This window comes from Salvelinus alpinus, chromosome 13 (genome assembly GCF_045679555.1).
Source record: "Salvelinus alpinus chromosome 13, SLU_Salpinus.1, whole genome shotgun sequence".
In the NCBI taxonomy this organism is placed as follows: domain Eukaryota; kingdom Metazoa; phylum Chordata; class Actinopteri; order Salmoniformes; family Salmonidae; genus Salvelinus; species Salvelinus alpinus.
The window spans coordinates 39,916,108-39,943,361 of record NC_092098.1 but is presented as its reverse complement, the minus strand read 5'-3'; the positions used below and the strand labels follow the sequence as shown (position 1 = coordinate 39,943,361).

The 27,254-nt window shown below is 40.9% G+C and overlaps 1 protein-coding gene across 1 annotated transcript in view; it reads left to right on the top strand.

The window, feature by feature from the left end:
* Positions 1-309: 309 nt before the first annotated feature.
* The window catches only part of tmem132e (transmembrane protein 132E), a 379,620-nt gene continuing 352,675 nt past the window's right edge, over positions 310-27,254 (top strand). The window contains exon 1 of the mRNA XM_071339298.1: positions 310-1,682. Coding sequence (XP_071195399.1) covers positions 1,622-1,682 — 61 coding nt within the window. The 5' untranslated portion in view covers positions 310-1,621. The remainder of the gene's footprint in view (positions 1,683-27,254) is intronic.

Below are 27,254 nucleotides of genomic sequence, written 5' to 3'. Positions count from 1 at the left end.
ACATACAGAATAATACGACATTCTCTCAGACCACGTTGTAACCGAGACGATGTTGCTCACCTGGAATTTTGGATGTAATCAATAGCCTACATTTGCTTATGGCTCAACAACGAATGTATAGGCTACATGCAACATGTTATAAGAATTGTCTAAATGTTTTCGATACTAATTCACAAATTGATTTGAAAAAAATTACATGATAGGCTACACATGCACACTGTCCATCTCATTGAATAAACGATGCATTGTGTGCGTCAGACTGAGGTCTGATGAGGGTACCACGTGATTGAAATTTGGTTCATGCCACTTTCAGCTGTGCGTGTGGAATCCTTAGACCGAGGGAGAACGATCTCTGTAGCAACTGCCTTTGAGAAAGTCGCCTTTTTACTGTTAAAACCTGCTTTACCGGACACAACGCATACGAGGGGAGTATGTATTAGCAATTTCTCTTTATTCCCTTAACCAGACGAGCGGCAACGAATGCGTAAATGGTCAACGCTGAGCAGGATAGTGCGAAACAATGAAGTCGAACTGCCCGTGAGTTTTTAACCACAGTTAGGGGATGGATTTGGACTACTGCCGCAGATTCAGTAACTATGGTCAACATTCTTGTGTCTGAGGACGTGTAGAAGGAAGATTTAGGTAGCCTAACATCGAAACGTGGTACGTGGACTGCCGTTTAAAATCTGGGAACTAGATGAACTATCAAATCACTGCATGAATCAAATTCAGTGACTTGGTTTGGGAAACGCTGTGATAGTTTTGGAAACGCGGAATCTCACAGCCTATCCAATATTATTAGTCGAGTTTCTTTAGTATAGCCTTTTAATCCTGGAATTTCCATTTTTGCTTACTAAAGATTCGTCTCGCCTGTGCACTGGAGAACTTTTTAATTAAGGCAGGAGGCAGCCGACAAAAAGGCACCCGTCTTTGAACCCGAGCCCGTGTTGCCTACCGCACAGTGAAGACCGACGGACGGACTCTCCATTCATGGCGTTTGTTGGCTAAATTGTTGCATCCGGTTTTGTTTGTTTTTTTGTTCGATTTTTTTTTTTAATTGGCCCAGTCGTGGAAATCAACAACCGCTCTCCAGTTTCAGGACCGTTTGAAAAACACAACGTGTAGGTTAAGTGAATCAGTGTTGTATCTCAGGCACTTCAATTTATACCATCATCACATCTCTCAGCCTTAATCCTACTGAGAGCAGAGGAATTCAACATCAAATAGTATATTTGTTTGCCACGTATTTGTGAACAATTGCGCATTTGTTGAATTTATTAACCAGTTGACTTGGCTTCATATTTGGAACATACACTGTGGAATACTTAATTGAGGGCGCAATTGAGCCACTTAATCCGGATACCTGTAACTTTCTTCTGCAGCTTGGTGCTCCTTTATAAAGAGAATACGTCTTCGTCATGCCTTGCGTTTTATCATAAAGCCAATCAGACAATTGTCAGAATTGACATAGTAGACCGATTCAGTAAGGCTACACCACCACATATTGTAAACAATTGAACTTGACTCTCGAAGAACCTGTCATAGGCAAACACTGGTCGGAAGCTATATTTGAAGACTCCTGTATTCACGATTGCTTACTGGATTTACCGAGATATCTACGATGTCAATTTTACCATCTTGCAAAGGAACTCTGCTGCTCTGTGTGGTGCTAATTTCAAATGGTAAGTGCCTAACCGAGCGACATACAATAGCCTAGGCTATTCGCCAGAATGATAAGCCTATGTTCGATTATGACTGGTGTATGTTGTAGGTTATGTCAAGTGAGATGCGATTCCAAGAAATCTGCAAATACAGCAGAAGTGCCGTCTTTAATTCAGATTGTTTATGATCTCCACACACAATATAGGACACAATTGATGCAGTGAGGAGAAGTGTGCCAACTTAACTCGTCTTGACATGCACAGGACCGAAGGTTTTATTCCACCATGTTAATTGTCTATTTTTAGCTGTTAGTTTATGGTTAAATTATTCATGCATGTGAGGTATACAACCACGGCCAGTGTAGTTTTGGGTCTATATGGTCCACACACATCTCTCCACAAGGTGGGGAGCAGGGCTGTGTAGCTTGCCACACTTAGATGAATGAATACAGTTTTCTTTAACCATAATAATAGGAATATGATCAACAATTTGCTGTTCTACCTCCTATTTGTTGTGTATTGAGGTAATCTTGTCTTCCAACCGGCTCTCTGTCGAACCGTCAGGTTTAAAAAATATATAAAATGTTTTGTCACACCAGATGGGTGCAGTGAAATGTTGTTTTACGGGTTTAACCATAGTAGTACTGCACCCCTGGAGAAAATTAGGGTTAAGTGCCTTGCTCAAGGGCAGATCGACAGATTTTCACAGTCTGCTCTTGTATTTGAACCAGCAACCTTTCGGTTACTGGCCCAACGCTCTTAAGTGCTGGAGGCTATGGCATGAGGATGAAACAACCACTGATTTTTAATTGGCTGATCTCTGCATCACCATTAGCGCAACCCTTAGAACCTCCCCTACATTGTGGACTTCAAAGCGTGAGCAATGCAAGTAATTTAACACTAGAACCGCTGGGCCTCGACAGTCCCCCCCCTTCAAGTTAATGAGCAGTCATTCTGACTGCAACATTCTAACGGTGTAATTAAAACATATTGCAAAAATAATAATTTGATTTGTTTTTATGAAGGCGTTGGGTAACAGTGTATTCTAATCTATTTTATTTCAGATAACACTAGCATTTTCTTTAGTTTGTTACTGTTGGCTATATGTAAGAACTTGAATTTTGGCATTTTTTTGTTTTCAATCAATTGTATTTGTGGTGTGCCATTGTCACAACTATGAAACAGGAAGCATTTGTGTTAGAACACGGTAACAGCTGAATTTTTTTATAACTATAAAAAAAACATAACCCAACCACCAAGATGCAAGGTCAAAAGACACGGTCAAATTATGAAAACATCAGTAGCCTAAACATAAGTGCCAAGTGGTCTTGATAAATAGTGAAACTCAGCACAAAAGCGATAATGGCATTATGACTAGAAGTGTCGATATGAAAGCAGTCAAATAGTTAATTGTTGTGTGCTTCTTTACGCAATGGCACCATTTGGATTTAATTTAGCTGTTATCCCTTGTCCTAACAGTTGACACAATTTTGCTAACTTTCACTTGCTTGACACACTTTGACATACCTTTTGTTTCTTCTAGTGCGTAATAGTCTCCGGTTCTCTTTGTGTCCCCATTGTCATTCTTCAGCACCATTTGACAATGGCTCTGCAGGTGCCTTATTTTGCGCAAAGGGAGGTAGCTCCGGCTCACTTTGTTCATGGTACTGGCCAGACTTGTTTTCTTCGCAAGCAACTTGTTCGCCAATGATAATTAAGTGTAATTTTCCATGGTGACATTTCTCCCCTTGCCAACATAAGGTTCCACAAGCCTCATCACCACATTCTCCAACACTTGCTCACCTGCTGCTGTGGATATTTTCCCAGATATTGATAGCCGTTCAGCATGTACAATTACGCACGCTCTCACTGTAGACTGCTTTGATTCGGTGGACTAATATAGGGTACATACCATTTTTAAGATTATAATTAGAATGGATCAATAGAATGGCCAGCCCTGTTCTTAATTCACAATTTGTGATTACGTAAGCATTCGCTTCCCCTTCCTCTTCAACTCACCTATTCTCCCCCTTTATCCCCATCATACTTTACTTAATTGATTTAGTCTCTTATATGTGTGAAAATAGTTTTGGTTCAGTTTCGAGGCAATACTTGAGGTGATTATCAGCTGGGCACTTTAAACTCTATGAGGAAGGAGCTGCAGCAGGCCCTACTGTTGTGAGGAGGGGCAACGGGGGAAAAGCATAAAGAAAAAATGACATGCCCTCCTGAGACTGGTTCTGTTTGTGATGTTATAACCAACAGTGTATTTATATAGACTTATTTAGGAAACGTGAAGGACGGAGGGGGGCATGACTTAAAAATGGCGGAGTAACTATTTTTATAATAATGAGCAGTCAAAATTACTGCTTTAGCGGTTCTAGTGTTATTAAACAAGGAAATTAGTTAGCAAAATCGAAAAGTACGCATCTTAGAAATACTGTAGTTTTCACATGCCCGAACTCAATTGGGCATCCCTAAAATAATATGGTTGTGATAGAACAGTAATTTTGATTGGCAATTTAAACAATTTTTCAAAGTCTCATTTAATACAGCTGTAGCTGGCTTGCTCCCTCTCCCGCCTCCATTTTAAGACACAGCCCTTTCAAGTGCAATTGAGCCTGGGGACCAGGCAATAATAAATTAAATAATTTTGTCTGGGTAGGATGGGTGGAAGGCAACGCAATGAGTATGTCTGTAAGAGGGTATAGCCTTTTGACCCTTTTATTAAATCACGTTTTGATCTTGGTCTTTGCAGGCTTCAAATTATGTCACAGTAGACAGGTGATGTAAGGTGGTTTAACTAGGATCAGAGAAACACATTGTCTGTATGAGGTGGTCACATGGACAACAAAGGAAATGCACTTGATCAAAGGTTTAAGGTCCATTACCACTACAGGAGAATCTGAGGAGCGGAGTGGCTAAAGAGCTTTCTACTTTTTAATTCACATTGCATCCTTGCAGTGGTGATTTAACATGTAAATCTTGGTTGGGCAAACTCAAATGTTTTCTGATGAATGCCAGCAAAGCCACTATACAATACTTTAATTGCACTATAACTGTGACAAACAGTGCCGACAAACTGTTAGGCCTACATAAAGCTGTCCCGACAGCATTCTCAACACCTTACGACTCCTACACCTGGCTATCAGCGGAGCCTTGTCTAGCAGCGAAACAGTTCATTCAGCCTCATTTACTGCCTTTAAAAAAAACATAGCTGCTATGGCTGACTTGCTGAAACAAATGTGGTTTCTACTGACAATTGAGCTGTACAAACTATGGCATAAGGGGACGATAAGCGGTTAAGAGGCAATCCGTAATTTCGATTAAGACATTAATGAGCGAGCTAGGATGGATGTAGTCAATATAACTCTTTGTTCAGCACTTTTGAAATGTACGACAACAGAACACAGGCCGTTCTTACAGTATTCTCCCTGTACACCAAGTCAGAACCGTAGGATAAATAAAGGGGGCATATAAGCAGACAATGAAAGCTATTATCTTAATATTTGATTATGACATTTCTCTAAGGCTAAATGTGCACCAACAAGTCAGAACAGTAGGTAAAATTTAAGAGGTGAAAATAGACCAAATTATTAGGGTGAGGCACATGGGCTACTAACAGTTTACTACACAACATACACTTAGTATTACTTTCTTAGCTACAGTATAGATATCTTCCTGGCATATTACATAATTAATGCAGCAGCAATTTTTGGACTCCCCTTGTTGTGCTGTGCTCACTTGAAGAGGAAGGTGGCGCGGCGGTCCTTGTGGGCTCTTGGAATTTAGGGTTGTATGACCGTTCAAAAGTATTTCCCGCATCAGAGCTAGTTTTATGAGTTCCCCGTTTTCTTGAACTCACTGAAGTCTGAGATTTCCCAGATCAGAGTTTCCAGTTGTTTTGAACATGACAGAAGTCATGCTGGACAATGTATGGCATGGCAATGTATTAAAACTTTTCTGGCCAATGGGGTTACCCCCTTTGTCGTGATATCTGCATAGCAGTCAGACGTCCTCGTCCCATGTTGCAAGGATCTGTACACAATTCCTGGAAGGTGAAAATGTTCCAGTTCTTCCATGGCCTGCGTACTCACCAGACATGTCACCCATTGAGCATGTTTAGGATGCTCTGGATCAACGTGCACGACATCAAGTTCCGGTTCCCGCCAATATCCAGCAATTTGCACAGCCATTGAAGAGGTGTGGGACAACCTTCTACAGGCCATAATCAACAGCCTTATCAACTCTTTGGGAAGGAGATGTGTAATGCTGCATGAGGCAAATAGTGGTCACACCAACTATTAACTGGTTTTCTGATCCACGCCCCTACCTTTTTGTTAAGGTATTTGTGGCCAACAGATACATATCTTTATTCCAAGTGATTTGAAATCCACAGATTTAGGGCTTAATTTATTTCAATTGACTTATTTCCTTATGAGCTGTTCAGTATATTTTCGAAATAGGCTGACACATTACTTTTAGCTACAGAATATCTCACCACAGTGTGTTTCCATCTCCCCCTCTCTCCTTCATTCCTTTCTCCAGCGCTCAGAGAGAGGGCCTGGCAACAGTTTAATGACATTTGTTTCGCTGTGAAAACATGTTACTATCGATATTCCTGAACAGATTTCACTTGGATCCCAAATGAAGCACTCAGTAGCTGCAGGAACAAGGTTGGGGAGCCTATGGTATACAGAGTTTTGGTGGAATATCACCTGTCGCACAACGAAATAACCAGAGGAGCGTATCTGACGCGGGTTAAACGAACTGTCGAGAAAGTGGCCTCCATTTGCTATTCGAGTGCCTACAGATGACGTTGTACAGATGTTGCGCCTAGAGGTTTCCACTTCAGAATTTACAGTTGACCGGGGCAGCTTTAGTAGGGCAGAAATTTGACGAACTGACTTGTTGGAAAGGTGGTGTCCTATGACGGCGTCGCGTTAAGTCACTGAGCTCTTCTGTAAGTCCATTCAACTGCCAATGTTTCTCTATGGAGATCACATGGCTGTGTGCTCGATTTTATTCTCAGGTCAGCAACTGGTGTGGCTAAAATAGCAAAATCCACTAATTTGAAGGGGTGTGTGTAGCAGAGTTTTTTTTAATTTTTATAACTCTTAAGTGTGAAGACCCTCTCAGTGGTACGGTGTGACTCAATTAGCAAACAAGGGAAGTGCACTTACAGTAAATGCACAACAATCCATCAAATGCCGAACAATATAAATCTACATAACAAAACGAAAGATACGTTGGCCACACACCACACTCATTCCATACTCAGTCAATAATTAATCTCTAGTTCCATTCTGGTATGGTTGAAAGGACTAATTGTTGCAGGTGGTGAATTTTTTTAAGTGGTATTCCTGCCTTTATCAAGGTGTGGGTTATTGGTACTGATGAGGGGGAGTGAGGTGTGTTGCTGCTAATGAAGAGAGAACTGATGCATACGGGTGTCTTGAACACTTACTGTCCAAGTTGATTTGGCTAGGTTTCATACAGAGTAATGAAACATCCAACCACTGCTTCTTGACATAGTGCTCGCTTAACCTAGAAGCCAGCCGCACCAATGTGTCGGAGAAAACCCTGAACAGCTGGCGACTGGTCAGCGTGCCTGCGCCCAGCCCGCCACAAGGAGTCACTAGAGCGCGATGGGACAAGGACATGCCGGCTGACCAAACCCTCCCTAACGATGATGGGCCAATTATGCGCCGCCTCATGGGTCTCCCGGTCGCGGCCGGATGCGACACAGCCAGGGGATTGAACCAGGATCTCTAGTGACGCCTCTAGCATTGCGATGCAGTGCCTTAGACCGCTGTGCCACTCGGGAGGCCGATGGTATCTTAGTCATCTGTTATTTTTATCCCCTATTCTTTATCATGAAGTTGCTGACCTTTAATTTCTCAAGGTGCTTATGTTCAGGGCTTTGTTTGCAATTAAAACCGTCCTATAGTGTGATTTTCCCCAATGACATTCCATAGTTTCTCAAATCCCTCTGCTTTGAATAGTGATGAAAATAGTAATTGTAATGAACCCTCTTCCCAAGAGACTGGAAGAAACATCAGAGGGAGATGCAGGTCTCTGAATTAAGTCTACAAACCCGAGATCGTTAAATATATCAGGGGTCATATGTATCGGGCGTCTGAGTAGGAATTCTAGGATCAGCTCCCCCTGTCCGTGTAATTTTATTAATTGTGATCTTAAAGGCAAAACTAAATTTGCACTCCTATTGAGACTCTTGCAACATGGCCATGGTCTAACATTCAGGTTAAAGGGGAACTCCACTAAAAAACATCTATTGATATTTTGGGACTGTTGATAGTCCCAAAATGCATTTTGCTTCATCATGATGATGTGGCTGGTGGTACGTCGATTATTGAAAGTCCAGTATCTAAAACGTGACTGACATGACAAACATTTTGGGACTGTATCAACAGTGGACTAATGACAAAAATACCAAAATATGTTTTTTTAGGTGAGTTCCACTTTTTATCCTTGCAAGAGTCTCAATAGGAGTGCTGATTTTAGTTCTGCTTTTTAGATCACAGTGGTAATACAGAGGTAATACAGATTTTTGTGCCTTCATTTTTTAGGAGCTCTCAATTTCCCTAGTCTCATTTTCTGCACAAACTGAAACAAATGTACTTTTAAATATCATATACATCTTCAGGAGATATTCACACCCATTGACTTTTTCAATTTTTTTTGAAAAAGTGAGATTAAAAGGGATTAGTGTGGATTGTTGACCAAAAAAAGTCAGTGGAAGAGATTCTAACTATCTAAAAATAATTAAATAAAACACTTGATTTAGATAAGTAATCAACACCCTGAGTCAATACAGGTTAGATTCACCTTTGGCAGCAATTACAGCTTTTTGTCATTCTGGGTAAGTCTCTAAGAGCTCTCTACACCTGGATTGTACAATATTCTTCAAGCTTTGTATAGTTGGTTGATCATCGCTAGACAGCCATTTTCAAGTCTTGCCATAGATTTTCATTAAGATTTAAGTCCAAAACTATATATATAGCTACTCCGGAACATTGAATGTCGTCTTGGTAGGTAACTCTAGTGTATATTTGGCCTTGCGTTTCAGGTTATTGTCCTGCTGAAAGGTGGATTTGTCTCCCAGTGTCTGTTGGAAAGCAGACTGAACCAGGTTTTCCTCTAGGACTTTGCCTGTGCTCTATTCCGTTTATTTTTTATCCTAAAAACTCCCTAGTCCTTGCCGATGACAAGCATACCCATAACATGATGCAGCCACCACCATGCTTGGAAATAGGAAGAGTGGTACTCTGTTGGATTTACCACAAAAACATGCATTGTATTTGGAGAAAAAATGTAATTTCTTTGCTACATTATTTGCAGCATTTAGTGCATTTTTGCAAATAGGATGCATGTTTTTGAATATTTTTATTCTGTACCGGCTTCCTTTTCTCTCTGTCAATTAGGTTAATATTGTGGGTTAACTACAATGTTTGTCCATCCTCTGTTTTCTCCTATCACAGCCATTTAAACTCTGTTTTAAAGTCACCATTGGCCTCATGGTGAAATCCCTTAGCGGTCGGTCTCCTTCTCCATCAAACGATTTTAGGAAGGACACCTTTGAAGTGACTGGGTGTATTGATACACCATCCATAGTGTAATGAATAACTTCACCATGCTCAAAGTTATATTCCCATCTACCCATAGGTGCCCTTCTTTGCGAGGCATTGGAAAACCTCCCTGGTCTTTGTGGTTGAATCTGTGCTTGAAATTCATTGCTCAACTGTATGTGTGGGGTACAGAGATGGGTAGTCATTTAAAAATCATGTTAAACATCATTATTGCACACAGTTATTCCATGTAATTTGTTTGACTTGTTAAGCAAATGTTTTGCTCCTGAAGTTTAGGCTTGCCATAACAAAGGGGTTGAGTACTTATTGCCTCAAGACATGTCAGCTTTTAATTTTTTATTAATTTGTAAAAAATGGCTTAACATGTCCACATTGACATTATGGGGTATTTGTGTGTGTAGATCAGTGACAAAATCTACATTTTTAATAAATAAATGTGGGCTGTAAGGCAACAAAATGTGGAAAAAGTCAAGAGGTTTGAAAACTTTCTGAAGCTACTGTAAATATTTCTACTGTTCTCTCACACTCAGGGTTAGGATGTGCCCTTCCACCCCAGGTACTGCACAAAGAGGGAAGCACTACATCACACGCACTCAATTAAATGGTTTTACTGGTCTGCAAAGTCACTAGATTTTGCAATCTATTCCCTGCAAGAGGAGGGAACCCTGAAGCCATTGGTTGGTATTGCCTCCCATTGCTAGGGATATCTACTCTCGCCTTGGCCAGTGGAGGCAAAGCTGTCAAAAGCAATTCCACTAAGGGATCACTCATGATCTGGCGCAAACTCTGTCCTGCCCCCCCATGTTTATGTTCTAGCACTACACAGCTGTTTCAAATAACCAACTCATCAAGCTTTGATTGTCAATCTACTGTGTTGTGCTACAGCAGAACTAAATTTGCTCCCCGGTGGGGTGGCCTCAGGACTCTCCAGGGATATGATATTTTGTTTACCATATTTTCAGTAGTTTAATGGTGTTTATACACTTTGTTTACCACAAGACAGACTTGGAAATAGTTTGTATAAAAATGTCTCTGGAGTCCAGTGAACTTGATGGATGAAAATTGTTTTGCTACTTTAACACCTGTCAGTAAAATACACTGCACAACAATAGTAATGCAACCATTTTTAAGAGTTACAGTTCATATAAGGAAATCAGTTGATTGAAATAAATTCATGAAGCCCTAATCGATGGATTTCACATGACTGGGAATACAGATATACGTCTGTTGGTTACCGATACCTTAAAAGGGTAGGGGCGTGGATCAGAAAACCGGTCAGTATCTGGTGTGACAACCATTTGCCTCATGCAGCGCGACACATCTCCTTCCCATGAAGTTGATCAGGATGTTTATTGTGGAATGTTGTGCCACTCCTTCGCTGTGTGAAGTGGCTGGATGTTGGCAGGAACTGGAACAGTCATACACGTTGATCCAGAGCATCCCAAACATGCTCAATGGGTCACAAGTCTGGTGAGTAAGCAGGCCATGGAAGAACTGGGACATTTTCAGCTCCTGGGAATTGTGTACAGATCCTTGCGACATTGGGCCGTGCATTATTATGCTGAAACGAGGTGATGGCAGGTGGATGGATGGCACGACAATGGGCCTCAGGATCTCGTCACTGTGTTTCTGTGCATTAAAATAGCCATTGGTTTTAAAATTCAATTGTATTCGTTGTCCGTAGCTTATGCATGCCCATACCATAACTGCACGCGACCATGAGGCACTGTTCACAACGTTGACAAGAGCAAACCGCTCGGCCACACAACGCCATTCACGCTGTCTGCTATCTGCCCAGTACGTTTGAAACAGATTCATCCATGAAGAGCATGCTTCTACAAGGTGCCAGTGGCCATTTGCCCACTAAAGTCAGTTACGAACTGCAGTCAGGTCAAGACTCTGGTGAGGATGACGAGCATGCGGAATGAGCTTCCCTGAGATGTTTTCTGACAGTTTGTGCAGAAATTCTGTGGTTGTGCAAACCCACATTTTCATCTGCTGTCTGAGTGACTGGTCTCAGACGATCCTGCAGGTGAAGAAGCCAGATTATTTAGGTCATGGGTTTTGCTGTGGCAGTCATGAAATTGTCAGCCGGTGATTGTCAAGCAAATTAACTGCCTGTCTGACGGAAATTGACCGTTTTATTAACAAACACTTAGCATCTCCTGCCTTCCACGCATAGCATACAAGCCACTGATGCAGACATTTACATTTTAAAAAGTGTAAATCCATGTAATATATTCTACACATCACAATAAATCCATTATTTTAGACAGGTCTAAAGAAACATGATATGAAGAAAATGTCTATTTCAGAAGAACAGAATAGCATACTCTGCGTTGTACTTATGTTAGGCCTTGATCTGGCTATTCCATATGGCTGTGGGCTACACTAGTTCATTTAGCAGACAATTCTGTGGCATTATTTTATATTATGAAGAATACAATTGAACATAGCTGAATAAAATAGAAAGGATATTTTCTTCAAACGATTTGAGGGAGTGCGCACATACTGCTTTTCTGTGTTTATCGGTTAACAAAGAAACAGGTACTCCTATATGCTTAATTTAAAGTTATTTATGTAACTTTAGTTGTGATACAAATGTTGGGCTGTATGTTTTGATTTTTAATACATTTAAAGGCTGCATGATGCAACTTTTTTAATGATTTGAAAAACGTTGCATGTAAAGCAAGAGCTCTGCTTTGTTGTTTTGCGCAGGCTGTACCCACTTCATCACTCTCGTTCACAATTTGACAAGCACTTGATAATGCCTGAGTTTCCAGGCTGCATCCCCTTTGTGTGGCCATAATCCCCCTAAAATAAAAACCTTGCCTTTTGTGGCCGTTGTGCCCTTGGGCTGAATATAATCACTAAAATGCCCTTCTCCCCACATGATCTGGTCTTTCTCACAGGCTACAAGTGTAGACCAACACATCGGGGACGCAACTGCGCGCGTCCTTATCCAATGCCGAGGCGCAAATTGAAGATGTTGGAAGTACTGTCCATATTTACTTTTCGTCAGCCAACAAGATGAGTAGGCCTAACGTACAGCAAAAGCACTAGCCTAGGGCAATCTCCTATCCCCCATAGTACAAAAGTTGAATTTTTCTGTGCGAGAAATAAATATTCCAAACCTTGTCTGGGACAGTTGTGGGATACGATAGATCTCAAATTAATAAAACCAATAGCATCAAAAAAACGGTTTTAAGCAATGAGCCTGATGCAACAGATGAGAACGTTAAGCTAAAATGTTAAATTATTAGGCTATTTTTTCACATTATAAGCGCAGCAATGTGCACACGGCAGTAGGCTATAAACGCGAAGCTTCCATTTGCATGAAAACACCATTCTCAAGTGACCACAAATGGGATTCTGCATGCAAATGCTTTTATTATAAAGGTTCATTTTTATCGTGAAAATGATCTTCCCCATTCTTGAAACTCACTTGCTGCATATGTATGCCACTTAGGACCAATTGTAAAGCAGATTTGTGCTTCATTTTAAGAAGTTATTTGGTCACTTTAGTTGTGATATAAACCTTATCAAAACATATAGGCCTATGGGCTAGGCTACATGAGGTGTGCGACTATGATTTGAAAAGAGAAAAGAAAAAAGCATGCACTGTTTGACTTAAGCTGGGCATCATTCACAAGTGGTGGGCTGATTGTTCTCACCCATCAGACTTCTTGATTTAATCTTGTCTTTACATATACTAAATAATGTGTGACATTTGTTTTGATTTAGAATGGACCATTATCATGCACCTGTCTCAACAGGGGCAGCGGGGAAAAAATACATGTCATCTATGCACTTAAATAGCGAATGGAGAAGGCTTTTCCCATGGTTCATTTTCATGCCAGCCAGGTAGGCTATACTCCTGTTTTTAAAGAGAAGCAATGTGCTTAATATTAGGAAGGTTTAGAAATAAATATAGTAGGCCTAGCCTATAGAAAGCTGCTGGAATTCTCTTTTTAATGGAGGCCATCACTCTGTTTTCTCACGCAATTGCATAGCCTATAGAAATGTTGTGCAACATGAGCTCATGGGCTCTCATGAAGTGTTTGATTCGATTGCATTGTTGTCAGAGTGATTAGAGGGACAATAGAGTGCAGAGTACCAGGTGGTTAGTGAGCATTAGTAGCCTACCAAACTTGCTAACACGGATGTAAACAAATTTGTGCACAACATTTTAGAGCGATTTGATGTTTGTGCGTATGGAAAATGTCTGGGATCTCTTATTTCAGCTCATGAAACATGGGACAAACTTTACGTGTTGCGTTTTATTTTTGTTCAGTATAGAATGATTGTTGTCTAAGATTAGCCCAAAATAGATGTTTAATTAAACATGTTTAAAATAAATGTGTTTTGTTCTCCATTTTCAGTGTAAGAACATACCTGTGAAGCAGGGTGAAAGGTTATAAATGAAAGTGGTACACCAATAAAATAGATTTATCACACTATTGATATTCCAATGCAGGCTTATTTAGGTAGGGGTGACTTAAAAAGAACATTGACAAATGTCCTCGCAGCCCCAACACCCGTTTCTCTGTCATAGTACATTCTAAGATTAATCTTATCAACTAATTTGCATTATATGAATATATGTTTGTCTTGGATGGGATCAGACCTCTCCTGTTCTGTCGGGAACAACTATTCATTTTGATGGTGAAAGTATTTATTGCACCGAAATATGTCAACACGCATCCAAAGAAGACCGGTATATGAGCCATGTTATGACAAACATGCCAGTTTATTATATGTCTTCCTAAATCCTCTGTCAGTGGTTGATTAGTAATGTGAGGAGGCATTGAAAGTCTCCTGAACATGCATGCACTGCCATCGGTTTCTGTTAAAGGTCCAATGCAACCCTTTTTTATGTCAATATCAAATCATTTCTGGGTAACAATTAACTACTATTGTGATTGTTTTCAATTAGAATGTAAAAAAAAATAGCTTCTTTGCAAATACAAATTTCTCAAGCAAGAATTTTGTTAGGACTGTCTGGGAGTGGTCTGTGATGAACCTTATTGTGTGGAAGTATATACCTTAGCGCACACACATTTGAAATCAAGTTTTTGACTACACTGGACCTTTTTTATTAAATAATGATTGGCACCAACTGGAAGATCATGACAATGGATTTTTGGTTTACATTGAATCTGAAATGTTTAGTTATGGCCAGGAAGATCTCATGGCCAACCTATAGAATGGTGTTAATGTCTGGCTCATCTTGAGCTTTTTGAACTGCTGCTCTCTTATCCCCCCCAACCCAAACTATAGATCTAGTCTTAAATGCCTTTCAGAATGCCATCAAGCATGTTTAAGTCATAAAAAAATAGCATCTCTGTTATCAAGCAGACAAGGTGACATTGGGTATCTCTGATCTGTTAGCTTTGAATATCTACCATGTTTACTAGTCCTGTGGTATGTCTGAGCTGTCCTTCCTCTGTGGATTGATTTGTCTGAGTGCTTTCACTGTCCGCTGCAAAACATGCATGAGGTGGAAGTGTTTTCGAAGTCATGATCTGTGTTTGCTTGGCACACCTCCTACCACTAGCCCATTTACACAGAGCACACTGACACTGTGAATATGGACTATAGCTACCACACTGCAGTCTCAATCCAGCCCAAATGTATCCATTGGGAATTATAGCATTTGTTTTTTCAACCAACACTAGGAAAGCTTGGCCTCGAGCCATCCCATTCTGAACCTTTGACCAGTAATTTTGACGTTAACATTCGAACAGTCTAATAAATAAATTTATTATATGCTATCACAAAAATAATAATTTGGTTGCGTTTATGAAGGTCTTAGGTAACATTAGAATACAATAACATTTTCCTTAGTATTTCACTGTAAAAACTAAAAAACATAAACCAGCACATTTTAAGTGTTAAAATCCATTCTTATTTCATTTTGGCAGGTCTTAAACACTGAACATAAGAACATGTATTTCAAACAGAATAGCATATTTTAAGTTTTATGCTACTAGACTGCTTCGTAGCCTAGGCAATAGGCATGGTTATTTTTGGAAAAAGTGTTATTTTGAAAGAGCCCTACTACTCAATTTGGAAAGTTTGCCAAATGTAATGTTATTTTAAACCTTAGCATATGCCTTTTCTGATAGGCAATATAAATCAATGTTTTACTTGCATGAACCTGTGTATGATGTTAAGCTCTGTTCCCTTTGTCATTTAGCCTACACACGCTGCACTGTTCATCACTCTTCATTCAGGATTTCACAATTGATAATATTGTCACCCATCAGACTATTGTCAATTTAAACTAGTCTTTAGGCTACATCCCATTATTATGTGTGAAATATTACATTGTGAAATCAAAATTCTAACAACGTCTGTGTGTGAATAGACTTATTTTAGAAGAGTCAAGGATGGAGATGGACAATGGCAGAGATTAAGTTCCTATGATGATTTTGGCGCTTGTAGTGTTAAGCAGAACCAGGAAAATATGCAGAAAAGAACCCAAAGCAAATTTTCCATCTGCAAATCATTTTCATGTGATATGTTGGATGGGGCTACATGACACTATAGGTAATGACGTTATTATTATTTTTGCGGAGACAAATGACTAAGTGCACTGTCACATTTTGTTACTCGATCAGCACCATAATTACTATTATTTTTTATTTTTTTCAAATGTGCCTGACAATTCGGTTTGATCCGTAATGGACTTCAATCTCATTAAACGCTAATAGCTTCAACAAGACTAAACCAGAATTTTTGGTTTTATTATAAAAATGTTCTTTGAATGCCTGCCAAGGACATACATTAAAGGCGCATCTGGCTTTTTCATATTAGGTTGGATAGTCGCGAGCCACCCGCTGTGACAAGTGAGCATTTCTAAATTGCGAAGGAATATTGTGACTGCATTGACGATTAGTTGTTGAAAATCTGAGGATGTTGCCCCCCCCACCACCACCAAGGGCTCAGGGTCTTAATGATCTTTTTTTCTGAAAGTAGCAAACACATTGTTTACATGCATTGAACATTACCCTTTGCATGATAGACCCCATAATCACAATGATTTCAATCTACAAGTAGGCCAAGGATGAATACATTTTCTAGTGTTATTTTATGCCAGCTGAGGTGGTCTTAATGGTAATCGACAGGGATCTCCATATAAGTAGCCTTTATAGCATGCAAGATAAATGGATGCTCCCCCAGGCACACTGTTTACCCATCATGGAGAACAAAGCGAACATGGTCTTATTTTTGTTCATGGCTACATTTTTCACCTTATACCTGCAGCACCCAACTCCACGATACCAGCATTTTGACTTCGATATAAATTTTAGTATCATGATACTCAATACCATCACGATATTCTACAGCAAAAAAAGTAACAGATTGGTACTTGATCCAGACAGAGAAACTCCGCTACTGCTCTGTTCAATCGCTGGGCATCTTGAGTTCAATATCATTACATTTTACATTTTGTCAATTTGATAAAACCATGTATGCATTAATGAATCAATTATACAGTCATACAATCAATTTAACTATGTAGTTAGATTGGTAAACAATGTAAATGTAATCCTTTATTTGAATGGTACATCTCTTGATAAACTCATTAAATCAAGATCTAGCATAGGCCTAGTAACAATAAAGGAGAATGCATATTCAATAGGAGTGTGTGCATATTGCGTTATTGAGCTTGTTTTGACTGATTTCATGAGGCTACAGATGACAATCTGTTTCCCTTTTATTTGGTACTTATTAAATGGTACTGGTCAACAATATTTGCATAGAAGTAGCAAGTTCTTCTTTTATAGAAGTGTGCGCTGTGTCTTTAAGACCCAGTAAGGACGTCCTTCATGTGCCACCAACAACACCGCTACTCTTGTCAAGAGGGCGCAACAGCGCCTCTACTTCTTAAGGTGACTGAAGATTGTGCAGCGGCTCAAAATACTACCGCTGCACCATCGAGAGCGTCCTGACCACTTGCATCAGGGCCTGGTATGGAAATTGCTCCGTCCACGACTGCAAGGCCCTCCAGTGGGTGGTGTTCCCACCCATCCAGGACATCTACTTGAAACGGTGCCTGAAGAAGTCCCGAGGCATAATCAAAGAACCCACACACCCCAGCCACAAGCTGTTCACACCCTTACCGTAGGGAATGAAGTCTGATACCAACAGGCTCAGACAGTTTCAGTCTTCAAGTCATCAGACTGCTGGACACTTAAACTGGACTGGCCACCTGCACTGACTCACCGCACCTTAGAGCACACATGCATATATATACAGTGAGTATACCAAATATTAAGAACACCTACTCTGTGTCTCAGACATGGCATTTGGAACCAAACATCTCAAATTTGGACTCAGCAGACCAAAGGACAGATTTCCACCGGGCTAATGTCCTTTGCTCGTGTTTCTTGGCCCAAGCAAGTCTCTTCTTATTGGTTTTCTTTGCAGCAATTTGACCATGAAGGCCTGATTTCACACAGTCTCCTCTGAACAGTTGATGTTGAGATGTGTCTGTTACTTGAACTCTGAAGCATTTATTTGGGCTGCAATTTCTGAGGCTGGTAACTCTAATGAACTTATCCTTTGCAGCAGAGGTAACTCTGGGTCTTCCATTCCTGTGGCGGTCCTCATGAGCCAGTTTCATCATAGAGCTTGGTTTTTGCGACTGCACTTAGAGGAACTTTCAAAGTTCTTGACATTTTCCAGATTGAATGACCGTCATGTCTTCAAGTAATGATGGACTGTTGTTTCTCTTTGCTTTTTGCAGCTCTTTTTGGCATAATATGAACTTGGTCTTTTACCAAATAGGGCTGTCTTCTGTATACCACCCCTACCTTGTCACATCACAACTGATCGTCTCAAACACATTAAGGAAAGAAAGAAATTCCAAAAATTAACTTTTAACAAGGCACACCTGTTAATTGAAATGCATTCCAGGTGACTACCTCATGAAGCTGGTTGAGATAATGCCAAGTGAGCAAAGCTGTCAGGGCAAAGGGTGGCTACTTGGAAGAATTTCAACAAATAAAAAATTGTATTTTATAAAAATTAATAAAACATTGTTACTACATGATTCCATATGTGTTAATTAAAGGACTCCCAGACCATGAGGAAGACTCACAGAAAATGAGATACAAGATTCACTGGTCTGATGAAACAAAAATTGAACTCTTTGGCCTGAATGGTAAGAGTCACATCTGAAGGAAACCAGTGGCAGGGACTGGGAGACTAGTCAGGATCGAGGGAAAGTTGAATGGAGCAAAGTACAGAGATCCTTGAAAACCTGCTCATGAAAACCTGCTCAGGACCTCAGACTGGGGAGAAGGTTCACCTTCCTATAGGACAAGTAAGCACACAGCCAAGACAACGCAGGAGTGGCTTCGGGACAAGTCCTTGAGTGGCCCAGCCGGAGCCCGGACTGGAACCCGATCGAACATCTCTGGAGAGACCTGAAAATAGCTGTGCAGTGACACTCCCCATCCAACATGAGAGCTTGAGAGGATCTGCAGAGAAGAATGGGAGAAACATTCCAAATACAGGTGTGCCAAGCATGTATGTCATACCCAAGAAGACTCGAGGCTGTAATCGCTACCAAAGGTGCTTCAACAAAGTACTGAGTAAATGGTCTGAATAGTTATGTAATTGGGATATTTCTGGGGGTTTTGTAAATATAAATTTGCTAAAATTTCTTAACGGTTTTTGCTTTGTCATTATGGATAGTGTGTGTTTAGATTGATGGGGGGAAAGAACTATTTATTAATTTGAGTAAATCTCTAACGTAACAAGCAGAAATAAAACATCCTATAAATTTAATACGCACAAAAATCCTATTTCTCCAATTTTATGCACAAATTTGTTTGCATCCCTGTTAATGAGCGGTTCTCCTTTGCCAATATAATCCATCCACCTGACAGGTCGAAAATATCAAGATGCGGATTAAACACTATGATCATTAGCTGGTCACCATAGCAACACCCACCCGTAGCCCACGCTCCAACATGTATATTGCACTGGTCGTCCCCAAAGCCAACACTTCTTTGGCCGTCTTTCTTTCCAGTTCTCTGCTGCCAATGACTGGAAGGAATTGCAAAAATCTCTGAAGCTGGAGACTGATATCTCCCTCTCTAACTTTAAGCATTAGCTGTCAGAGCAGCTTACCGATGGCTGTGTACAGGTACAGTGAATCTGTAAAAAGCACACCCAACTACCTCATCCCCATATTATTACTTAGCCTCTTGCTCTTTTGCACCCCAGTATCTCTACTTGCACATCATCATCTGCACATCAATCACTCCAGTATTAATGCTACATTTTATTATTTTTGCCTCTATGGCCTATTTATAGCCTACCTCCCTACTCTTCTACATTTGCACACACTGTACATAAATAGATTTTTCTTTATTTTTGATTGTGTTCTGGACTGTACGTTTATATGTAACTCTGTTGTTTTTTGTCGCACTGCTTTGCTCTATCTTGACTAGGTCGCAGTTGTAAATGAGAACTTGTTCTCAACTGGCCTACCTGTTTAAATAAAAGTGAAATAAAAAAAATTATAATGAAATGAAATGGATGCACTTTGTACTGAGAACAATACAATTACAAAAAAAATTGCCGTTTTGTCACAACATAATGCCACTGATGTCTTGAGTGAGCGTGAAATTGGCATAATGACTGCAGCAATGTCCACCAGAGCTGTTTTCTACCTTAAGCTGCCTCCAATGTCGTTTTAGAGAATGTTGAAGTACGTCCAACCGGCCTCACAACCGCAGACCCACGTGTATGGCGTCGTGTGGGTGAGCGGTTTGCTGACGTCAACATTGTGAACAGAGTGCCCAATGGTGGGGTTATGGTATGGGCAGGCAGAATCTTTGGGCAATGAACACAATTGCATTTTATCGATGGCGATTTGAAAGCACAGAGATGCAGGGGCTAGATCCTGAGGCCTTGTCGTGCTGTTCATCTGCCGCCTTCACCTCATGTTTCAGACATCACCATTGAGCATGTTTGGGATGCTTTGGATCGACGTGTATGACAGTGTGTTCCAGTTCCCGCCAATATCCAGCAACTTCGCACAGCCATTAAAGAGGAGTGGGACAACATTCCACAGGCCACAATCAACAGCCTGATAAACTCTGTGAAGATGTCGCGCTGCATAAGGCATAACTACACCGGCTCTGACGCTCGTCGGATGTGGCAGGGCTTAAACTATTACGGACTACAAAGAGAAACCCAGACGCGAGCTGCCCAGTGACGCGAGCCTACCAGACGAGCTAAATACCTTCGACGTTCGCTTTGAGGCAAGCAACACTGAAGCATGTATGAGAGCACCAGCTGTTCTGGACGACTGTAATAACGCTCTCGGTAGCCAACGTGAGCAAGACCTTTTTAAACAGGTCAACATTCACAAAGCCGCGGGGCCAGAAAGATTAGAAGGACGTGTACTCAAAGCACGCGTGGACCAAATGCCAAGTGTCTTCACTGACATTTTCAACCTCTCCCTGACCGAGTCCATAATACCTACTTGTTTCAAGCAGACCACCATAGTCCCTGTGCCCAAGGACGCGAAGGTAACCTGCCTAAATGGTTACCGCCCCGTGCTCACGTCGGTCGCCATGAAGTGCTTTGAAAGGCTGGTCATGGCTCACATCAACAGCATCCTCCCGGATACCCTAGACCCACTCCAATTTGCATACCGCCCAAACAGATCCACAGATAACGCAGTCTCAATCGCACTCCACACTGCCCTTTCCCACCTGGACAAAAGGAACACCTATGAGAATGCTCTTCATGGACTACAGCTCAGCGTTCAACACCATAGTACCCTCAAAGCTCATCACTAAGCTAAGGGTCCTGGGACTAAACACCTCCCTCTGCAGCTGGATCCTGGACTTCCTGACGTGCTGCCCCCAGGTGGTGAGGGTAGGTAGCAACACATCTGCAACGCTGATCCTCAACACTGGAGCTCCCCGGGGATGCGTGGTTAGTCCCCTCCTGTACTCCCTGTTCACCCACGACTGCATGGCCAGGCACGACTCCAACACCATCATTAAGTTTGCAGATGGCACAACAGTGGTAGGCCTGATCACCGACAGCGACAAGACAGCCTATAGGGAGGTCAGAGACCTGGCAGGGTGGTGCCAGAATAACAACCTATCCCTCAACGTAACCAAGACTAAGGAGATGATTGTGAACTACAGGAAAAGGAGGACTGAGCATGCCCCCATTCTCATCGACAGGGATGTAGTGGAGCAGGTTGAGAGCTTCAAGTTCCTTGGTGTCCACATCAACAACAAACTAGAATGGTCCAAACACACCAAGACAGTCATGAAGAGGGCACGACAAAGCCTATTCCCCTTCAGGAAACTAAAATGATTTGGCATGGGTACTGAGATCCTCAAAAAGTTCTACAGCTGCAACATCGAGAGCATCCTGAGTGGTTGCATCACTGCTTGGTACGGCAATTGCTCGGCCTCTGACCGCAAGGCACTACAGCGGGTAGTGCGTACGGCCCAGTACATCACTGGGGCTAAGCAGCCTGCCATCCAGGACCTCTACACCAGTTGGTGTCAGAGGAAGGCCCTAAAATTGTCAAAGACCGCAACCACCCCAGTCAGACTGTTCTCTCTACTACCGCATGGCAAGCAGTACCGGAGCGCCAAGTCTAGGACAAAAAGGCTTCTCAACAGTTTTTACCCCCAAGCCATAAGACTCCTGAACAGGTAATCAAATGGCTACCCGGACTATTTGCATTGTGTGCCCCCCCAACCCCTCTTTTTACGCTGCTGCTACTCTCTGTTTATCATATATGCATAGTCACTTTAACTATACACTCATGTACATACTACCTCAATTGGGCCGACCAACTAGTGCTCCCGCACATTGGCTATCTGCATTGTGTCCCACCACCCGCCAACCCCTCGTAGTCACTTTAACCATATGTACATACTATCTCAATCAGCCTGACTAACCAGTGTCTGTATGTAGCCTCGCTACTGTATATAGCTTCGCTACTGTATATAGCCTGTCTTTTTACTGTTTTATTTCTTTACCTACCTATTGTTCACCTAATACCTTTTTTGCACTATTGGTTATTTTTGCACTATTGGTTAGAGCCTGTAAGTAAGCATTTCACTGTAAGGTCTACACCTGTTGTATTCGGCGCACGTGACAACTAAACTTTGATTTGATTAGTTCCTTCAAGGTCATTTAGTGGACTTTAACAGCTGCACAACTTTTGAACATGGCGGAGATTTGAACTGAATCTTGTAACTTCAGTAAAACTCAATTACAAGTTGTAATGTTTAGAAATTAGTTGTTACAGTTTTGTCAGACAAACATGACTAGGTCAACTGTTCTTCTGACAAAATGTAGCAAGCTAGCACCAACATGCTAATCCGAGCAAGCCAACTATCTAGCTCTGTATTTAATTTAACCTCTTCAGCTGCTCATTTTGAATTAATAGAGCTAGCTAGCTATCAAATATGCAAGTAAGTCAGCTAACATTTGCTTCATTGAAATGTTAAGATAAGTAAGTAAGCTAGCTATGTGGATGGACAGTTACACCAATGTAAAATGCTAAACAGATTTAGTTTACTAATGTTGAGTCATAGAATACAGCTAGTTAGCTAGCTAGGTCTCAAATATACCAGTACATTAGTTTCCACTGATAAAAAAATATTTAATTGAATAATCTATATAAAATGTACAAATTGGAATGTACTGTTATGCTTCCCTGGGGGCAGGAATGTAAAATGCTGAACTAAATGTAGCATCATGTTGAATTATAAAAAAGAAATGACTAACAAGTTAGGTCTCAAATCTGCCAGTAGAGGGCCTCCCGGGTGGCGCAGTGGTCTAGAGCACTGCATCGCAGTGCTAGCTGCGCCACCAGTGTCTCTGGGTTCGCGCCCAGGCTCTGTCGCAGCCGGCCGCGACCGGGAGGTCCGTGGGGCGACGCACAATTGGCTTAGCGTCGTCCGGGTTAGGGAGGGTTTGGCCGGTAGGGATATCCTTGTCTCGTCGCGCTCCAGCGACTCCTGTGGCGGGCCGGGCGCAGTGCGCGCTAACCGAGGGGGGCGGGTGCACGGTGTTTCCTCCGACACATTGGTGCGGCTGGCTTCCGGGTTGGAGGCGCGCTGTGTTAAGAAGCAGTGCGGCTTGGTTGGGTTGTGCTTCGGAGGATGCATGGCTTTCGACCTTCGTCTCTCCCGAGCCCGTACGGGAGTTGTAGCGATGAGACAAGATAGTAATTACTAGCGATTGGATACCACGAAAATTGGGGAGAAAAGGGGATAAAAAAATTAATAAAAAAATCTGCCAGTAGGTCAGCTAACAATTGTTTTATTAAAAGTTTAGTTGAATAAGTAATATAAACAAATAAATTGGAGTATACTGTTTGCGTCAACATCACTTGAGGCCATAAAGGCAGACTTCAAGCACAAAAGGTCATTGGAATGCAGAGTTTAACCTTTACAGCCCCGGCGTTCCGCTAGCGGAACTCTTCCCACATTCCACTGAAAAGGCAGAGCGCGAAATTCAAAAAATATTTTTTTGAAATATTTAACTTTCACACATTAACAAGTCCAATACAGCAAATGAAAGATACACATCTTGTGAATCCAGTCAACATCTCCGATTTTTAAAATGTTTTACAGCGAAAACACCACATATAATTATGTTAGCTCACCACCAAATACAAAAAAGGACAGACATTTTTCACAGCACAGGTAGCATGCACGAAACCAACCAAACTAACCAAGAACCAACCAAACTAACCAAGAAACAACGTCATCAGATGACAGTCCTATAACATGTTACACAATAAATCTATGTTTTGTTCGAAAAATGTGCATATTTGAGGTATAAATCAGTTTTACATTGCTGCTACCATCACAGCTACCGTCAGAAATAGCACCGAAGCAGCCAGAGTAAATATAGAGACCAACGTGAAATACCTAAATACTCATCATAAAACATTTATGAAAAATCGATGGTGTACAGCAAATTAAAGACAAACATCTTGTGAATCCAGCCAATATTTCCGATTTTTTTTAAGTGTTTTACAGCAAACACAATATAGCATTATATTAGCTTACTACAATAGCCTACCACACAACCGCATTCATTCATCAAGGCACGTTAGCGATAGCAATAGGCACGTTAGCGTTAGCGAATAAACCAGCAAAATATATAAATTTTCACTAACCTTCATAAACCTTCCTCAGATGACAGTCCTATAACATCAGGTTATACATACACTTATGTTTTGTTCGAAAATGTGCATATTTAGAGCTGAAATCAGTCGTTATCCATTATGCTAACGTAGCATCTTTTTCCCAGAATGTGCGGATATTTCTATTAGACTCTCACCTATTCTGACCAAATAGCTATTCATAAACATTACAAAAAAATACATGTTGTATAGGAAATGATAGATACACTAGTTCTTAATGCAATCGCAGTGTTAGAATTCTAAAAATATCTTCATTACGACATAAGGCTTATGTTATAGCGAGAGAGTGGCCAAAACCTGGGCGCAAAACTACTAGTACACAGTTCGACAGATATATGAAATAGCATCACAAAATGGGTCCTACTTTTGGTGATCTTCCATCAGAATGTTGTACAAGGGGTCCTTTGTCCAGAACAGTCGTTGTTTGGATTTAGAACATCGTTTTTCCCTCTTGAATTAGCAAGCACACTGGCCAAGTGGCGCGAACCTCTCCAATGTCAACAAACACAGACAACGCAACACGCCTAACGTCCCGAAAAAATTTAAATAATCTAATAAAACTATATTGAAAAAACATACTTTACGATGATATTGTGACATGTATCAAATAAAATCAAAGCCGGAGATAGTAGTCGCCTATAACGACAGCTTTTCAGAAGGCAATTCCAGGTCCATCTTCGCGCTTTCCAGAAAACAGAAAATGGATGACTCGTCGTGCCAAGAGGATTTATTCCACCTCAGACCAAGATAAACACTTCATTTCTTCTCTCACTTCCTCTTGACATCTAGGGGAAGGTGTGTGACGTGCATGTATACTCATACGTATCATGCCCATTTATAGGCAGGCCATTGAACAGAGCATCGATTTCAGACTTTCCACTTCCTGGTCAGAAAGTGTGCTGCCAAATGAGTTCTGTTTTACTCACAGACAAAATTCAAACGGTTTTAGAAACTAGAGTGTTTTCTATCCAATAGTAATAATAATATGCATATTGTACGAGCAAGAATTGAGTACGAGGCCGTTTAAATTGGGCACGATTTTCCCCCAAAGTGAAAACAGCGCCCTCTGTCCTCAACAGGTTAAATTCTTCCGCAGGGGCAGGAATGTTAATTTGGTTTAGCACACCAAAGTGATCTTAAGGGAAGACTTCAAGCGCAAGGTAATACAAAGTATTTTTTGCCGTCTGGGTAGCCATGGATTTATCTAAATTATATCCTATGGTTATCTTCGCCCAAACTAACATTACGCCCATGGAGCAGCATTTAAACACTGCATTCCAATTTGTATTTTATTAAGCTAGTTTATTCATCTTAACAATTGTTTTTGCTTAATATTTGAGACTTAGCTAGCTCGTTTTTTTGTGATTCAACATTCATAAGAGGTGGCTATCGGGGCAGCATAACTGTCTCTCCCTGTTTTTTATGTTGTTGTTGGGGGGTGGTTCATATGGCTTACTCAACATTTCAATCAAGCAAATGTTAGCTGACTGACTTTATTTGACACCTAGCTAGCTAGGTTTATTAATTTAATATGAGCCAAGAGGTTGTGAAATGCTGAGCTAGCTAGCTTGCTCTGATTAGCTTAGCATGTTGCTGCTAGCTTTCTACATTTTACGCTTTGCTTCAAGATTCTACGTTCAAACCTCCGCCATGTTTTAAGTTGTGCATCTGTTAAACACCACCCGTTGACCTTTTTAGAAACCAATCAGATTATTTCTTCCATTAGATCTCGGGACACCAAGGGGTGCACATTTTGGTTTTTACCTTAGCACGACACAGCTGAGTCAAATAATAAATGTATCATCAAGTTTGGATTATTTGAATCAGCTGTGTAATGCTAGGGAAAAACCATAACATGCTCCCCTTGGGGTCCCCAGGACCGAGTTTGGGAAACGCTACCTTAGAACAAAGTTGATTACACTTTGTCAACCTGCTTCTATTCTACTGAGCCATTTACTTTGTTCGTATTCTTAGTTTATTCTTATTGCATTGTCGAGGGAACCTAAAGTAAGCATTTTCATTGGACTGTGTATACCATGTGTGTTTTCTTTACCTTTTATTTTGACAGTCCATGCTGAGACCAAGTTCTCTTTTCCAGATGAGCTCTGTATAGCACCAAAATACATATCAAGACTTGATCCTCTCAATCAGTATACAATGTGAGACACATTTTGAAAGAAGAACCCCAAAAAATAGTAATCAAGTAACGTTTTTCAAGTTTTAGTATCGGGAAAGTACCGCAGTTTCAGTATAACGTGCAACACTATTCACTATTTGGTCATAGCCTAACCATGTATTAACTGCTTTCAAGAATTTCAAATGAAATCAAGGATGATACAGCATATGCTCAAAAATGAAGTACTAGTCGTATTTCTATAATTGGACATACAAAGAGACGAGTGTTGCTGGCAGATAATTTTGCGTGTAATACAAGATATGAGGATTCTGTTAGAATACAGTAAGAGAATAATGGATATCTGTCTTCTAAGACTGTAACCTTAATTTCCTGCACCAGTTTTGCTCAACTACACTATACCCTCAAGATAATTGGGATAATCATCTTGACAAAATAAATGCTTATTCTGGGTAAAAAGAGGAGAAATAATTGGGCTTTCGCTGCAGGATAAATAAGAGAAAATTAGAAATGTCTATTTTTGTAAGGCTGTGAAATGTGTAAGGGCAATAATTAAGACTACTGGAGTGAGAATTGTAAAATCATCTAACCTCTATTTAGTGTAAACTTATGACTTCAAAGGAGCAAGT